This window comes from Lagopus muta, chromosome 11, assembly GCF_023343835.1.
Source record: "Lagopus muta isolate bLagMut1 chromosome 11, bLagMut1 primary, whole genome shotgun sequence".
Taxonomy (NCBI): domain Eukaryota; kingdom Metazoa; phylum Chordata; class Aves; order Galliformes; family Phasianidae; genus Lagopus; species Lagopus muta.
Genome location: NC_064443.1, coordinates 7104313 through 7122759, shown reverse-complemented (window position 1 = coordinate 7122759; position 18447 = coordinate 7104313). Strand labels below are relative to the sequence as shown.

Genomic DNA, 18447 nt, shown 5'->3' with positions numbered 1-18447 from the left:
AAAAACCATGAATGATCACTGGCAAATTTCTGAGTGAAAAGATTAAATAACAAAAGGGGAATATGAGCATCACATGTGCTTTATTTACTTTTTTTAAACAAAGGAAAAAAGTAGAGTAGAATATTTTGAACACTTTGAATATTTTCAGTCTATTCAGAACACAACTTTTACTATCCGTTGTTACTGCAAAATCTACTTCTGCCTATGGATAAACTGTTAAATGCTTGTATTCCTCTTAACGTGACACCAAGAAGCGAGACACTAAGACACTAGCAACTATCACATAGCAACCTCCACAACAAAGAGACTGAGACGTTTGGCTTACAGGAAGAGGAATACAGAATGACTTGAGTACCAATTGATGCTAATTTACTCAAGCTACTTTTAAAAATTATTTTATTACTAAGAGATGTGTTTGATGCCCCCCTCTGGCCTAAAGCAGAAAGGAAGTTATTGGTGAATAAATGAAAAAAAAGGATACTTTCAAAAATTAAGAGTTCATTACGTATTTTAACCTGATTTTTGTCCAGCTCACAGTTCTTGTATTCTTGTTCCCCCTGTTCTTGGAATGTAACAATGACAAAACCAACAAATATGTTCATCATAAAGAAAGCAATAATGATGATATAGATGATGAAAAAAATGGAGATCTCCACTCTGTAGTTGTATACAGGTCCTACATTCTCGCCATTGGAATCGATGGCTTTGTACAGCAGCCTGGCGGGGGGGAAAAAAATCTTCATTAGCATTAAAATGGCAAAAGACAGTAAAATATGCAAACTCATAGGACAGATTTCAGAAATACCTTACTATTTATTATCAACTTCACTCTGAATAAATAGTACTTACAAGTGTAACCAAAATAGCAGAAATAATGTTATTTTCTTCGTTCAGTACAATCAAGACAATGACCAACTGGTTGTATTATTGTATTTTTCACATACAGCTGTCCTGTAAGACTTTACGTACTTAGGCACATTGCCAAAGGCAGCTTGTTCTTCTCAGGTTTTTCTACACAGTGTATAGTTGCTTAGATCTATAGTAGAAGTTTTACTCAAAGTTCTAAAATTTTAATATTAGTATTATTAGCCTTAATGTGTAAAGATCAAAGAGAATTGTTACTCTAGTGCTAAAAGAGTAGCTTGCAGTAGCAAAAGTAACTGAAATATAGGAATGTGAAAACGAGAACTTTTCTCATTACTAACAGGAGTGAATGAAGAAATACCAGAAAAAAATGCACAGATTCAGAAGGATAGTAGGTTTATTTCCTTCCTTTACTAATACATTTCTACACCATTGCATAAGACTGTTTTGTTGCCCCAAAACACTTAGTAAATGATAGGGAATTTTTCTGGAAAACATGTCTTAATATTAATGTTATGAAGCATTCACTCACGCAGGCCAGCCTTCAAAAGTGGACACGGTGAAAAGGGCCATCATAGCAGACAGAACATTGTCGAAGTTGAAATCGCTATTTTGCCAGACCCTCTCTTTGACCATTGGATTATCAACATCTCCATCTTTATAAACAATGTATATCCCCCTTTGGGAAAGGAAAGGAAACACTGCCATTAATAAAATATTTAATTAGCCCTCAAGTTATACAATTATTTATTCAAAATAGTTTATTTTACTCCATCATAAACTTGTTTTATTTCCTTGCTAACCTGTCTTGACTGCCTTTATGTTTTAGACTTTCCTTCTGCGTCTCAAGATGGTAATTCCAATTTATACAAACTTAAATCACCTATCACAAGTCTGCCCTTATCTGGTAAGTTTATATTACTCAACATATGTGTCACTTTCTTAGTTTAAAAGAGCTCTCACCGGCATTCCTCTGGATTCTGTTTTGCCTCATCAGTGCACTTGTAGAATTTTCCCTACATATAAAACAAAACACAGTAATAAAATGGAGAATATACACAATAAATGCATTTACACTATGACTGCTTCCAAATGAGACCAACCCACCAAGCAGCAAGACACCAAGAATTCAACTCAGTTTTGCTATTCTTGCTGCAGTACTACTTTTGAGTCTGCTCACCTTGAAGAGCTGCACTCCAATACAAGCAAACATGAACTGCAGCAGAGTTGTAACAATCATGATATTACCAATAGTTCTAATAGCCACAAAGACACACTGAACAACGTGCTGGAAAGAAAGAAAAAAAAATATTTTAAACCTAGAACACCTACCACAAGAATAAAAGCTTACTTTATCACATTTCGATCACCTTTTAAAGCTACTGCTTTCGTACTGACAGTATTATACTTTCTATCATAGCTAAGCTCATTTACAAAATTTGTCCATAAGTGTGTTGAGACAGACCCATTAACATGTATAGATTAAAATGTACACACGCACTGTAGAATGGCAATGGAGCCATTTCTGTGACATGTTGGTTCACAACAAGCACCATGGTCAAATTCCGCTCCCTGTGGCACTGGTTTTCCTCCACATATAAAGTACTGGGGAACCATGGGCAGAATCTGGCCCAACATGCTTAAGAATCAGGAACTGATCTATGTGACCTTTTCCAGGAAATTTTTATTGTTAGACTATTTAACCTGAAGCAGAATTGAGGAATCAGGTCAACAGAAATGTAACTTAGAAAAAGTTAAAAATATAAACCTTAAGTCCTTTTGCTCTGTTTATAGCCCTTAGGGGCCTCAAGACTCTCAAAACTCTGAGGATCTTCACAACTGAGATAGCACTTGATCTGGGGAAAAAATAAAAGTTTGTTACTTTTAAGGTAATCAATTCCATTTCTAAGAACAACAATGTTCTCACGACTTCCTTATAGGTGAAAATTCAAAAAAAGCATCACAACATTGTATACAAGATTTTTTGAAGCACTCCTTCACTGATGTATTGTTAATATTAGAAAAGAATAACATAAATACTGTAAGAATCATTTCGATTTCTGGAGCAACTTGGGAATTAACAGCTTGGAGGCTCATCTGACACAAACACAATTAAGGTTGGTCAGGAGCAAATTACTCCCCAGAGTACTTTCCTTTTCGAGTGCTGACATCTCATTCAAAAACCTTGTGCAAGTCCTGCAAGTCGATGAATACCTTCATTTCCAACCAACTGGATTTGAAAAGATCTCAATGGAATCACATTTGCTTTCAGCAGTGATAACAGCAGACAGTCCATTAAAGAGCACACTGCAAAACTAAAATCTTTCATAAGCATTGTAACACAAGCAGAACACAACTAGGAGGGGGCTGACTGACAGCCAGCCCTTGCTCATTTCTAGGTCAGTGAAGGATTCACGGATGATTTAAATAAGGCACAGCTGCTCGCTTAGAGAATCAATAAGCACCTTCTGACTCTGTTATTATGTTCTGCCTGATCCAAAGGAAAAAAAAGATCCCTCGTTACCACTTACTGATTAAGCTACAACTTCTCTCCCCTTCAAATCCAGTTAGGTTATGTATCCCAGTAGGACAATACCGAAAGAGCAAGCTCACAGAATTAGGCTGTGTATGTCGCAATAACACAAAGGAGGGCACATAAACCTCCAGGAGCTCCAGGAATTCCTTGCTACACAACAGAGTGCTGTGGTGTTCCTCCTCGTTCTCTTGGCAATGGTGGGAAGCAGTGATTTGCTTCCAATCTCTATTAGTATTGAATTACAACTCCCCATATAAAGCATCACCTCCTTCTGTTCCCAGCCTTGACTGCACCCACACAAAATGGCAGAACAAAAGGAGCTGCAAGACTGATTTCAGTAGAGAACCCCAGAGCAAAAAATAAATTGTTCAGATTGTAATACTTACTGAATACCAAATGACACCAGAGAAACACCCACAACCAGCAAATCCAGCAAATTAAAGTAATTTCTGCAGAAGGACCCTTTATGGAGGAATGCTCCGAAAGCTGTCATCTAAAAACAGAATAGTTTTATGTTTAATCTCTATCTCAATCTATTCACATTGACATTTAGGCTGTTTACAAGACGCCTGCCTAGAGTGTGAATGCATACAACAGTATCACCTTCTAAAAACAAGTGAAATTTAAAAAAACACTACATATGTTTAGTAACTTTTAATTAAATAACAACAATTCTGCTCAGGAAACATGAGCAAACGTGTCAATTGCTTCTGATGCCAACAAATGTTGTTTTTGTATGTAACTGATTAGGCTGAATGGATTTCACTGAAGAGGCTGGGCTTTCGATAGAAAAGTGACTACAAGAACCATAAACCTTCCATGCTTACAAAATTGTAAGGTCCAGATTATGACTCCTCATTGTTCCTATTGTTTTGAGAATTGAAGGAGCTGAAAATGTACTGCAAAATCCCAAGAGTAAAAGCTGGTAAAGAAGCCATGCAAAGCTGCCACCAGGCAGTTACTTTGCTGCCTCCTCCACACAAGAGATGTGTTGAGGCCATCAGTGAGTACCTTGTAAGGTTTTGTACAGCACGATTGCAGTACTGGGGATTCTGATACCTCTGGGCAGTGGAGCAGCCCATAGACTGCAATGATAAAGCTGTAGATGACCCTACTAATCGCAGGGCAGTTGGGCTAACTGACCTTGGCAGGACACTTTCAACTCAAACAGTTTTATGATTCTATGATTCTTATGTACTAGGCATAAACTGCAATCCCTGAGCATTGCTTTCTGCAGGGAAAGCAATCGAACATTGCTCTCCCTGTTGGGCTTTCTCTTCATTTTTTGCTTTCTAAGCCTTGATTACAATTAAAGGAACACAGTAAGTATCTTGTGAAGGAGCCTGCTTACACTGTCTGCAAGACTCACCAGGAGCCAGTGACAGAGGTTCTATTAATTACGGCTGCAGACACTGGGCAGATCTTTTCAGGTACCCCAAAGCCGAGTTTGGACCCTGAATTTATTAATTAGACCCTTGGTATAACTCAGAGGGAATACTAGTTAAAAAAATCTCAGAAGAAACCTCCTGATCCAATAAGAAGCACAGAATCTGCACTTGAGTTGAATTTTGCAAATATGTTTTAAATAATTATGGATTACAATTGAAAACGCTGAAACTGGACTTCAAATTAAAATACTTCTGAGAAACACCCAGTTTTCAGTTCAGGCACTATTTAAGGCTGTAATTTCTTCAGCCTTAAGCACCTCTTAAAAAGAGCTGAGTACTGTCAGCTACTTATTGCTTTCTACAGGTAAGGAAAACATCTGTGGATTTTAAACTCATTACTTTCCATTCTGTTCTGTTCTATTCACCACCATGGAGAGAAAAGATTTCCTCTCCTCTTGCAGCACACCACTGCATCTTTCAAAACTGTTCCACAGAGCAGAGGAGAGCCACTGATGGGCATCTCACGGCTAAGGGCATCACTTCTTGTGTGGATGTACTTGCAGGCCTTCTGCATCAGAAATTCTTCAGCTTCACTGAATTACACATTAGCTGCAAAGGATGCCTTTTGCTTGGAAGAAGCTTTCTCTAGTTGTGTTCAATACACTAAATGTTCCTCAAAATCAGAATAACAATCCTAGAGCTTTAATATGACCTGCAGAGAACTAATACATTATAAAATTTTCAATAAATGCATACCTCTTTCACTTTCAGTAGTGCAGAGTATGACTAAACTAATTAAAATCAGTGGGAATTAAGAACTAAAATAATCTTGAATAAAAGCCTACATCAATCTACAGATACTCATTCACATTCTAGTATGCAATTAATTAACTGCGCTTCATGTAAAGACTCTCACAAAAGTTAAGACATTTTGACCTAAAAATGCAGGCAAAGTACTCATCATCCTGCCTTTATATGGAGACCCAGACTTCCATCAGTATAAATCCCAGCAAAATTATTCCACCCTTTGCACAGGTCAAGACTATAGCAAGTCCTAGGGCAAATGCAAGGCAGTGAGCACCACTCCTGTTGCTCTCTTCCTCTTGCTACACCAGTGGGGACTAGTTTAGATGGAAGGGATTAGCACAGCTGGGGCAAGTTAAAAGCACAAAGCCCCAACCTGGCCTTTGGTTTGACACATTCAGACTCCCCAAATACTGCAAACAGGACGGTAAGCTGGATTTGAAAGCTATGTAAGGGTTACATAAGAGAATTCTTACATGCTTTAAACAGATATTGCAGATTTTCTGGTATTCATAACCTCCCTCATAACCTCAACACCACATAAAGTGTAAATCCTTAGGTCTGCTGAGCAGCCAGTAAAACAGAGCACAGGGAGAACTCTCCATGTGTTGTGAGTTATTTTAACGCTTCTTTTTAGCACTTGATAATACTGCTCCTAGTTATCTTTGTTTCGGTTTCACATACTTTTTGGCTGGAAATTAAGAACTGCTATTGTTCCTATAGAACTAGTCTTGAATTTGCATCCTACAGAACTCACACAGCTGCTGTGTGAAAAAGTACAGCACAGAAAGCAACAGGGGAAAGGTAGAGGGCTCCAGCCAGGAGCAAGCAAAGCCAGTGTCTGAGACATGTTAGTAAAGCAGGCATTGTACATGAATGTGCCATTTGCTGACTGTCCACTAAATTTTTTATGGTACCACTTATTTTCCTCTATAAAGACATGTGAGTACACTGCCAGACAGAGTTTCCTGCAGTTAGTGCAGTCAGGAGCATCAAATGTTCTTCTACAATGGGGCTTCTTGTTTCCTTTTATTACTTAACAATGCCAGATTTCAGAAGTTCATGCTCTAGTGCTTCCTACTTCCCTCAAATAACTTAATGTCAGAATCTTTTGCAGTCAGTGAGAATATTTCTCTTCTTAGCACATCTAGTTATGTTTGTATATGCCATTCTTTGTAACTCCTCTGTCTGTACAGAGGCAAATTGGAACTGCAGGAGCTATACAACCTGCTGTTCAGAGCATGTAGCTGGTCTACCATCTCTTCTGTTGTACAAATGGTGCTAACATATTTAGTACGGTTTCTCAAATTCAGAGTTTGGAACTGCTTTGATTGAATGCTACAAGACTTTTCAGTGTTCCTTCCTTTCCTTTAGTTTGGCCTTTCTCTTGATGTGAAAAATTGGGACTTTTTTTTTTTATAACACAATAAATATTATAAAATCAACCAATTTTTTAGCAAGCTCCTCACTGCTGAAAATGAGAAGGGGTTAAATTGAAGTCTGAGAATATTTGCAAGCATAAAAATAGTTTACTATTTACAACACAGCTTATCTTGTAAACAGCCCAAATATTGCATCAATTAGTATTAAACAAGTTGCATAGTGAAGAATATGCACAGCAATATGAGCAAAAGCTGGGAGAAGAGATTCTGTTAAGCTTACTCCTCAACTAGAAATGCAAAGTTTATGTACAGATTTTTAGTGTACCAGCGTATGAATCGGGGTTACTCAAAGAAAAAGTCAGACTGAATACGCACTGAGTTAACTTTGAAAAATCACACGTAAGTTTCTGGAAAAAATGTTTCACAAATTTTCAAAAAAGAAAAGAATTATTTTGTTCAACAGTTTCCTACATGTGAATCCAACCCTCAGTTATAGAGCTTCTCTGCCAGAGTAAGCTCCATGTACGTTCTGAGTAACCCCAATAGATAATCTTAATAATCAGTACACAAACTGTACATTAAAATGCCATTTTTGAACTCATGCATGGGTAATACATTTAAGCAAGCATATTTATGCCTTTCTGTGTATTTAAATGTATGCCCAAGATAAGATAAATGAAACGTATCTTAGTGTATAGATAGATAAATGCAAGATATCTTGCAAGTCCCATTGCAAGAAAATAGTTATCTATTTTAGCTCTGTGAGTATAGTTCAGCAAGAAAAATGAGAAATTACATGCTCCCTCCTTACAAGACTGATCAACTCTTTTGGAAATGCCAGAGCAGGGAGAAGGAAAAGCTCATGCGCAGTGAATTATTTTTCCCTTTTCTGACAACTGTAAGTTTAAAAAGGGTAAAAAATGAATTACTAAATTGATGTAATGATAAAAATATCATCTTCTACATGCATCCAATGGTAAAAAAATAACCAATCAAAACTATGAGAAATTGTCAAATTAAAAATTCCTCTGATTGAAAAAAAGTTTAGCTTTGATCGCTTAGAGAAAAGGCGAAGAACACTTCAAGTGCCTTTTCTTGGCAGGTGACACACAAGGAAAATCCTTTTAAACAAACTTCCTTTGAAAACCTGTTACCTTCAAAATGATCTCAAATGTAAACATACTAGTGAAGACATAATCTGCATACCCTAGGATCTGGAAGGTAAACAAAAAGTTACAAACATTATTGCTAAAGCTGCTTTTGAGCTAACAAGGATCAATAACAATGCATTACCTTTAACAGGATTTCAACAGTAAAGATGGCTGTGAAAGCATAGTCAAAGTAACCAAGTATCTGCAAGGTATAATACGTGCCACAGTAAGAAATTCAACTATTAATAAGTTTTTACAGTTTATACCACATGTACAACAACACCTGAATTTATAGAAACAGGTAGATTGGGAATTAAGCCAATACAGTTTAAAATTCCAGCAATTGTGTAACAGTTTATATTTACTTAAAAAATTATCACAAGCCACCATGTTTAGATGCGAGATTTTACCACTCAGACCCTGAGACTTTCAGTTCTTTCAGACCTTCCCCTATTGGCTTTCACAGGAACCTGCTGCAGGCTTTCACAGAGATGCATAATCTTATGCAAGAAATGTTCAGTAGTAGTGTATGTTTGTTATTAGTAAGTCATTTTGATGTTGTTGTTCCCAGATAGACTGAGATAGAGTATGTGAAAGCACATTAATGAATAACTAAACTAATTAAAACAGCACTGCAGCTTTTTATTTCTTTCTTTATTTTTACTTGGAAGACACAGCAGTTCTTTATTTGCAGGAAATTTGGAGCACACACCAGAAATTTAGTGACATGCAAACTTTTAAAAATATCATAGATGTAACACTGATTTCACAGTTGTCAATAGGAATAGTGCATACATATTTCAATGGAACTGAGATTTCACCCTTTCAAGGTGGAAGTATTGCTAGCAACCAATTTAGTCACAGACATACACCGCAGCACTGTGTTAGTTTAGTTCCAAGGATCCAGCAGTTCGCCTAGAAAACAGGTGAGCACAGAGACATATTTCCTGTGGTGCAACAGCTAAGAAAATGAGAAAGAGAAATAAAATAAAGAGACAAACACAATGGACATATTCCTATAAAACCAAAAGAAATATTTTTTCTTCCCATGTTCCATTTCCATCCTTCCATCCCTTGCTGTGGCTGAAAAAAAGAGTCAGATAAGAAAGCTGTTCAAAAAAAATTAGTAAAGAATTTTGTTTTTTTGAATTCTTACTTCTTAAACTTGTGTTTTCATGCTTTTACTGTCATGAATTTTATCAGATAACTTGAGATTCATCAGGATGTTCAGCTCTCATGTTTGGCAGTGTGACTTGATCCAATGTGCTGTCCTTTATCATGGAATTTTACCATGCTAGCACAGCTACAAACAACATGATCTTCATTAACAAGCCAACATGGAATATCCAACATAAAAAGCAAAGGACTGAGTAGAAGCAATCATATTTGCAGAAAAGATAACATGAACTAACAGTCACCAGAAAGCCATGCTACTGAACTTGAGTGCCAACTGGAATAAGCAGAGGCTACTCTTGTAGAAATACAACAGCCGACTCTTCAAATCACACTTTTCAGTAACTTTTTGAGACTTCCAAATACCAATTCACAAAGTCAACGCTAAACTCTCTCTACACAGACATTCAGTAGTGAGTTCCTTCCCTGGCCAAGCTGCCCAGCTGAAGGCAACACACGCCATCATTCAAGCTAATTACAAGAAAAACGTGCAATTTTGGTGCATTTGTGAATATTTACAACATGAGGGCAATGTTTTCTCAAAACTATTCAAGCATTTTATCTTCCTGTGACTCAAAGAGGAATAATCCCTTCAATTCCCACCACTCTGGAGTTGTATCTTCCTACCACTGGTCTAGTTACAAAAATAAGTATCAGCCCTTTAGTAACAATTTCAGTATGGCTCACCAGCTGTTTTTCTTATCCATTAATTACCATGATCTATTCATAAAGTTGCATTTGTCCAGTTTTACAGATATGGGAGGCACATAGTTGCTCTATAGATTCCATGGAAAGTGCCTTTTTGTTTTTATCTAATTTTATCCTTGGAAAAAGTATTAGCATTTTGTTTTTTGAGAATGGTACTGAAAAAAAAAAATGTTCAGAGAATGTCAACAGCACAAAGAAGAGCTCAGAGGCACCTACAATAATGCAGGGATACAAGAGCAAAGCAGCAGACAGAAACAGTATTGAGAACCAATATTTTCATTTTTCCTTGATACGTGCCTACCCTCCTCATTACATAAACTCAAGTCCCATTAGAGGTTGAAGGATATCTGTTAGTTTTTTAGTTCCATAACAACTGTTTCAGCCTCCAGAAGCTAGAGCACTAGTTGAGGATAAGAGGAATTTAATGTTTGAAAAATCAAAAGTTTTTGCACTGAGTTTATGTGCTGAAGCGTAACTCTTGTTTTAGCTTCATCTAAAAGGAACCTAGTTTGTGCAGTGTGCAACTGCTTTGCAATGCAAATGTGAGCACAACACCTGGTGCAGTAGTGAGATTTGTTTCAAAGCTGCAGAAGGAATCTTAAGCAGATTTAATTCCTCAGATACAGAAGATTAGCGTTTAGCCTACTGTCACATTGTGGCCATTCCCAAACCTTTAAAAATCACAAGTTAGATTGTCAAACACCTTGAAACTAAGTTTAGAGTTTTAATTTTATTTTATTTATTTATTTATTTTTGATTGATTTTGAAAGGTCTTCCTATTGGTGCCCTGCTTGTTTGGTTTGGTGGTTTGTTTTTTGACATTATGAGTTCAATTTTCAAGCATCAACTTTTTCAAAGCAATAACTTCAGTACAGGAACATCTACTGATCCAGAAGGCCCATCTTTCTAGTAAGAGGTTTTCCTCTAACTCCATGGCTAGCCTGCAGATCAACATATATGTAAGACAGGGGAGATCTGACAGTTCCATCCAAATCCCCACAAAGCAGTTCAATCATAACTAATCAGAAGCATGCACAACTCATGATAACTTGAGAAGCTTTCTCCACCCTCAATGCAAAATAGTTGTACTACCTACGATGCTCCATTCATAAACCTACTTGCCTTTGAAAGATTTATGTTTTTTACAACAAAAAAATCACAAATGTTTGACTTGGAAAAGGAAAAGGAGCATTTCTTCACTTGAAAATTAAAAACAAGGCACTAATCCTAAAGGTTTATTGTTCTATGAGAATATATTTATCTCTAGATACAAAACTGACAGGCTTACATTATTTCGAAATGAGTGGCTGCGGATCGGATCTTCTGCTGCTAGGGAAACACTGCTCAGCATGATGAAGACAAGGATGAGATTGGTAAAGATGTGGTGATTGATGAGCCTGTGGCATCCCACTCGAATTCTGCAGAAGAGATACAAAAATGTACCACATGCGCAAATAGAATTCACCAGATGGCTAATATACAACATGTTTTCTATTGCTCTGCCAAAAATGACAGATCTGGGAAACCATCAGCAGTTAAAACATGGTGTAAATGCTGAAGCTATTGCTCCCTCTTATGTAAAAACTTAAATAAATTCAAAATCCCGTCCCCCAGTTGTGAAGGTGCACTCATCAAAAGAATAAGGAAGAAAGCTTCCCAGATTAGGAATGCCATTATAAATTCCAGTGTTTATACCACTGTGATGTACATAGATTTCAATGTCAAACGCCAAATATTGAGGTTGTTTAGATTCCAACTGTTACTTGTTATAAAAATTGTTGAAAATATTAATTTGCTGAGATGTGTTTAAGTTTAGAGATCTTGTGTTACTTGAAGACTCTGATCAAATAATAATTTCCCTCAAAGATTTTATTTTGCAGAATTATAGGACCAGTGTGTGCTGAAGATTATAGAGCTGCTCGCATTCAGACAAATATGAAGTGGGATTCCAGTCACTGAGCCCAAGGTCACTGAGCTATAGTGCTACTGAGCACTTCACTGGAGTTGGTCCAGAATTAAGGTCCAGAATTAAACTTGGCAAAATGGCAGAATTTTGTTCATAACTCACTAACACTAAAGTTGTTTGAAACATTCTTCTTGAAGAATCATCAGTTTCTCTGAGGAAATTTGTTCTTTTAAGTAGATGATTTGAGTACAGTTAAGCAGTTAAGCAAGACGGAGATTTTGCCCTGAAAAACCATACAGAATTACTTGAGAACAAAAGGAAATTGACATGTTGAACAAGTCTAGTGTACATGCATTCATCACGTGTTCTTAAAATTATCAGTTTAAATAGATATCTTTCTAGCTTGTCAAAAAATTCTGAGTATTAGATAATCCACATAATCAATAAGATACAAGCCCAAAATATCTTGCTTGTATCATCATTTAATCTTACCCATGAAGACCTCTGCCATGGAGTAAACAAGGTTCTCCTGTACAGATAACTTTCAAAAGCCCTGCTATGACTGCCCCTGAAATTGCTACACCTGAATGAAACAGCTACCTTCAGTCCTGCAGGAACTGAATTCCATTCCCTTGTTCACTTCCATCTAACAATCAATAACAACTTTTATTAACTGCTGAAGCTTGCTTTCCTCATCAATATATAGAATCTGCAATGCTCTGGAGTTAGATTGAGTGGTGAAAGATTTCAATTTCCTCCAAAATCTAACTACTCTTGATTCTGACTTTTTAAATAATTTGTCAGTTTTAGTTTTAATCTGGAAAAACACTGTCAACTGAGAGGATACATACCTCCTTCCTCCCTCTTGTCTTACATTTTTTCCTCATTCCTCACTCTCACTGCTACAAAAACATGCCATTCTTTGCACGGTTTCTAGGAATTCTACCTCATGCAAAAATCCTCATAGTTCACGTTCAGATCTTTTATATCCAGTGACTAAGAGAACAGCTGGCTAGTAGACATTAAAAGATACTTTTCAGACCTATGCAGAGTTCATAGTCAATACATTAAAAATGCTATAATCTTTGATAATGGGAAGCAAATCAATGTATTTAACAAATTGTTTTTATTTATTAAGTCACTTAGAAACCAATTCCTATCTTGCTGCAGATATTGCTGTTCTATCTGTACACTCCGTGCAGGGAGATCTACTCTTTCACCACTGGAGGAGCTAAAGGAGAATATTCCAGAATGATATTTACGGATTGGTGCTGCTGAAAATGAAGAAGGCACTCCCTTCAGGGATCGGTGTTATCTTCTCCTTCATATTTAGTTCTGATATTCTACGGGGTCGTGGGCCTGCTGGTACCTCAGGTTCATCCTCCTCATCTTCTTCATCTTCACCTACTATAAATTAAACATTTGTTTTACTAAAAATAAAAAGGATTAATTTTTTTGAAACAATCAGAATAGATTTTTAGATAGAGGTGCTTGCTGGACTGGAAGATACTGAGATAATAGTGACTGAACACCTTCAGCCCTGGGAAGTTTTTTTACTGCCAAACATTTTAGAATTAGCCTTCACATCCAGGTTACTATTAGCACAAGAGCCTTCAGGCTCACAGTATTAACCCTTATGTTTATGCTCTTAAGAGACCTAAAGAAAAATGTTGTACTTAGCAACTTAGAGGCCCATTTATCCACTGATAACAGAGTGCAGTCTCATGGACTTCAAAGGAGCTGATTCAGTGTTCAGAGAGAGCAGACTATGATATTTTAGCTAACAAATTTAAATGTTTTTGTCTTTGGACTGGTATTCACATACCTGGTACATCACAGGGTGGATAAGGATCTTTATCTTCATCCTCTCCTTCTCCATATTCAGCAATTGTCACCTATGGCCATGAAAGAGGAGAAAATAGTTTTCAGTAGAGCTTTGCATGCAGAGTTTAACAGAAGGCAGAACAAGTGAGACTCTGAAGTCAAGAAAGTCATGCCCATATTTAGACTGATTTTTTAAGATGGGATAACCCTGAGAAGAGAGCAGAACTGACATTTTAATATATATATTTAAAATGTAATTTTTCTATAATATCCATACTCTTTTAGCAGTGCAAATTACAATCACAATATGACCAACAGGTTTGGTAAAGATCACTAGTAATGGTTGAAAATTCAACTAAGAATTCATCTTCTACTAATTTCTTCCACTGGATTTACCAGGCAAAATACATTCAGAGATCCTACAGGAATGACAAATTTGACCTTCTCTTCTTTGGATATTAAAATCAAAAGCATTTTCTGGGCTGACAGATTCTGCAAAGATGCCAAGCATCAGAACTGCTTCCTTTCTCTGGAAAAAAATGTACTGATGATGATTTCATAAAAGAAATCACATAAAGAATAGCAGGCCTGAAAAATAATTCCTTCCTAAAAAGATACATTTTAAAAAACAAACACCTTACTATCCTTGGGTTTCTTTTGGTCACCTTCTGACTTCTCACTTTTTTTATTTTCCAGACTCTCTTTTCTAGAAAATACAAACAAGCAAAAAACAATTACAATGCAAATCATATAAGGACAGGAGATTTAAAATGAATTGTAAGCATACTTTTAAAAGTTGAGTATACATAAAAACATACAGCCAAAAATTTAAGTGATATTTAAAGTGAGTTGCACAGAAGCAGTCATCAAAGTAATAAAATCTACTGCATTTGAACACATTTGATCCATTTCAAACATTGCCATTTTCAATTTAACTGCAGAAGTTAATCACTAAAAAATTCAATGCATGATCACTACTCCTTTCAAGATGGATAAAATGTGCTCTTGGACTCAAATAACTTGCACTGATTTCAACAAGCAGTACTAATCTAGTGGAAAGGTCTTCTTCTTGCCTGGATAAGGCTTACAGAACTGATTCCAAATGGTCTTTTTCTCTGGCAAGAACAGATACATTCCTGTTCTAATTGTACAATAAATCCTACCACTGTGATGTTTAAACATCAGTTGGCTTATCATCCTCTCCTCAGGTCATCCTATTTTCCCAATCACTAGCCAACTTTTATCTAAAATCATTCTAACTGGTCTTACTTCAATGTCAAAGTAAATGCTGTCCTTTGTTTCCCAAGTCCAATAAATTTTGCAAATAGTGAGGCCATTTATGCAAGAAAGAATTACAGGAAAAAACTTATTTCTCTCCTCCTCCCTTCTCTTGCTCATTCATCATGCCTGAGCTGTTTTACCTTGCATTCTTTTTCCTTTCCTTTTCTTCTGCTTCTTCTTTCTGAGCAGTATTTAGACTTTCAGCATCTGCCAAGTTATCCACAGCAATGGCCAAGAAGACATTTAGTAAGATATCTATTTCAAATCATTTTAAGGACATTATGCCTTACAACACTTTGTTTATCAGTATTATCAGTATAAACGCTGACAATGCGAGAGAGATAAATCCCATGTTCCCAACCTTAAGCATAGAGACGGGTGACGTTGGAATGTAGTGCAAACAACACTCACTTAACAGACTAGAATAATACTCAGTGTAAAACCAGCCAAGATCCAGCAGGATCACTGATTTTAAAATAATGGGACACATGCTGTTTGTTTGTTTTTAAATAAAATGAAACTTAACTTTACGTTAGCCTGAGCATGCTTCGAATACAAAACATTGTCTTTCGAAAGTCAAGAACGTTCGGGCATTTTGAAAAATTTATTTCTATAATGCTCTGTTTTCTGTGTCTATGAAACTCTATATCAAATTTTGTACTTCAGTCTGTATCAGTTACGCACAAATACCGATACAAGCACAGTGTAGTACAGAAAATAGAATGTTTTTGCCTTTTTATTATCTCCTGACCTTTTAAGAATTTAGGAGAATGACACTAGTTTCTGTTGCTGTATGGGACCAAGGGATTATTCCATCATACTGAAGTCAGGGAAGGGGAATGCTTCAGAAGACTTAATCCTAGCTGACTCAATATTTCTCCTTGTCAATTTCTCTCATCTGGTCTTTGTAGTATACAGTGGATCACTGGCTCCATTGTCGGTGTGTGTCAGACCTAACAGATCTATACAAAGCATCAAAAGGATGAACAGGAAATTACTGTCATAGAGATCAAACTATTTCCATTCATTTCGAGGAGAGATGTCAAATAGAGACAAGCAGGCAGAATAAGGTTGTTTTTCCATTGAAGGAAGAATAAATTTTTTTGTTGTTGTTGTTCCTGCCACTGTGGTGGTTGGAGATGCACTTAGATATCCCTGGAATCTCATTCATCAGGAAATGTAAAAAAGAGAATTGCTCTATAAAGTCAATTCAAAGGACTGAGCATGCGCAGAATGAGCATGCACGTCCATTGCAACTTACTCTTTTCTGGAGAAATCTTGCTTGTGCCCCTGGCATGGTTACACCCTGGCACACAGTTCTATTTGGAGATGTTTCCATGAAGCACAAAGGATACAGTTACCGCAGATGAAGAGGATAATGAAATATATGCAGACTATCATGCCTGAAGATGATGGACCACCATACGCCATTATGCCATCATACATAACAGCATTCCAGTCTTCACCTGTTAGAATCTGAGAAGCAAATATATTATTAGTAACTCATCATCTAAAAGAACAATAGAAAACTATGTTTCCTGTGCTCAAAATACACAATAAAGCTAACTTTCTGTATACAGAAACTACTAGTGAGGAGGTAGGAAGCAGATACAGTGTTGAGTCTTACAGTGCCTGCCTTAAACATCCACCTACAATGTCTGAAACCAAACACTGTGGTAATGTGCAACGTCTGCAAAGCTGAACATGGAAATGGTTAGAAAGATGGAACTGATTAGCCTGATCTCTAATCTTTAGAATTGTAATAAACCTGGTAGTATCTCTTTAAGATTATTTCTATATTATAGTAACTGATATAAACCTATATGCAAATATGCCCTCTAACAATGCATCTCAATTTTTCCATAGGGAAAAGCTGAACTTTTATATAGTTAATGAAGTTAAAGGAAACAAATAAATAAAAATAAGACAACGTGCCACCTCTTTTTCTAAGTGTAAATTTGATGGACAAAAGAGATTTAATTTTGTGAAGTAATATGATAGCTACTCTCCATAGATAGATCAAATAAGACATGAAACAAATGGTACAAATGGTGCAGAATTACCAGAGTACTGAATTCAAGAGCAGAATGCTACTTGAAGTAAACTGAATAAACAGTATTTGTGATTTTGCTTTCAGGCAACATGATCACTTAAACAGTTCTGCTGATCATCAAAGATAAAATGTTTCATAGGGGATGAAAGACAGTTACCTGGAATACAGTTAAAAGAGCTTGTGGAAAATTATCGAAGGTGCTCCGTTTTGTTTGAGTTTCATCAAAATTAAATTTGCCTCCAAACAGCTGCATTCCAAGCAACGAGAAGATTATGATGAAGAGGAAAAGCAGAAGCAACAGTGAAGCAATGGACTTCATTGAGTTTAACAAGGATGCTACCAAGTTGCTCAGGGATGCCCAGTGCCTATAAATTAAAATGCGTGTGTTAACACACACCAAAAAACAAAAAAAAAAAAGAAAAAAGAAAAAAAAACCATAACAAAACCAACCAAACAAAAACAACCAAAAGAACAGTAAAAGAGCAGTGCATGATGAAGTATTACAAAAGAATTGCTGATCACCCTTCAGCTATCCCTAAAGTTAGCAGTATTAGTTAATCTTACCTTGTTACTTTAAAAATACGCAGGAGACGAACACAGCGAAACACTGAAATTCCAAGGGGTGACATAATTTCCAACTCCACCAAAATGGTTTCAACAATGCCACCACAAACAACGAAGCAATCAAAGCGGTTAAAAAGAGAAACAAAATAAGCCTGTAGACCCAAGCTGTACATCTTTACTAACATTTCACAGGTGAACAAAGCCAGAAGAACTTTATTTGCGATATCTGGAACAAAATATTGGAAAAAAAAAAAAAAAAAGCATGATATTTCTGAGTTGTCTCATAGCTTCCATTTTCATTTTAACATCTTAATATTATACTTTCTATAAGGCCTATTGCTTAAAAAGGAAGAAATGATCGGTTTCATTAATTTCACTCTTTTTTTTTTTTTTTTTTTTTTACTTTGGACAGTATTTGTTGCTTAACGTGACATCAGTTACACACGGATGCCAACCTTCCTGCCAACCTAAGTACTATTTGTTTTTCCAACATGTTGGGTAGTTCATGGCTGCTCAACTCACAACTTGAGTCCACACCAAAAATTGAACAACGCAGCTCATAGTGTGCTGTGCCAATTACCATTTTCTTCCTCACCTTTCGTGATTTAACAACAAAAGTACAGTTATTTGCAATTTAGTATTGTCCATTCTTTTGCTGGTATGCAATTCAGCTAAGTTACGGAAATGGAAATCTAATACAGTCAATCATTTCTTGTATTGCCTTTTGGGTGGGCTGAATATCTTCAGGACAGCAACAAACAAAATGACAAAATATGAAGGATATACAGAATGCAAGTATCCACAGTTACAAAC

General features: G+C 36.4%; 1 protein-coding gene across 16 annotated transcripts in view; it reads right to left on the bottom strand.

The window, feature by feature from the left end:
- Nucleotides 1–18447, bottom strand: part of CACNA1D (calcium voltage-gated channel subunit alpha1 D) — a 166579-nt gene that overhangs the window by 45576 nt on the left and 102556 nt on the right. For 11 of the 16 annotated variants that reach the window (XM_048957947.1, XM_048957958.1, XM_048957962.1 and 8 more), the window contains 15 exons: nucleotides 17635–17860; nucleotides 17228–17435; nucleotides 16373–16493; nucleotides 15158–15272; nucleotides 14373–14442; nucleotides 13738–13807; nucleotides 13175–13319; nucleotides 11295–11424; nucleotides 8268–8327; nucleotides 3787–3893; nucleotides 2633–2720; nucleotides 2045–2152; nucleotides 1828–1880; nucleotides 1397–1543; nucleotides 516–717 (listed from right to left, as the gene is read on the bottom strand). In XM_048957947.1, the coding sequence (XP_048813904.1) occupies nucleotides 516–717; nucleotides 1397–1543; nucleotides 1828–1880; nucleotides 2045–2152; nucleotides 2633–2720; nucleotides 3787–3893; nucleotides 8268–8327; nucleotides 11295–11424; nucleotides 13175–13319; nucleotides 13738–13807; nucleotides 14373–14442; nucleotides 15158–15272; nucleotides 16373–16493; nucleotides 17228–17435; nucleotides 17635–17860 (1850 nt within the window). Of the gene's footprint in view, nucleotides 1–515; nucleotides 718–1396; nucleotides 1544–1827; nucleotides 1881–2044; nucleotides 2153–2632; nucleotides 2721–3786; nucleotides 3894–8128; nucleotides 8189–8267; nucleotides 8328–11294; nucleotides 11425–13174; nucleotides 13320–13737; nucleotides 13808–14372; nucleotides 14443–15157; nucleotides 15273–16372; nucleotides 16494–17227; nucleotides 17436–17634; nucleotides 17861–18447 lie in introns of all 16 variants that reach the window. The other 5 variants (XM_048957948.1, XM_048957950.1, XM_048957953.1 and 2 more) reach the window with 2 other exon arrangements.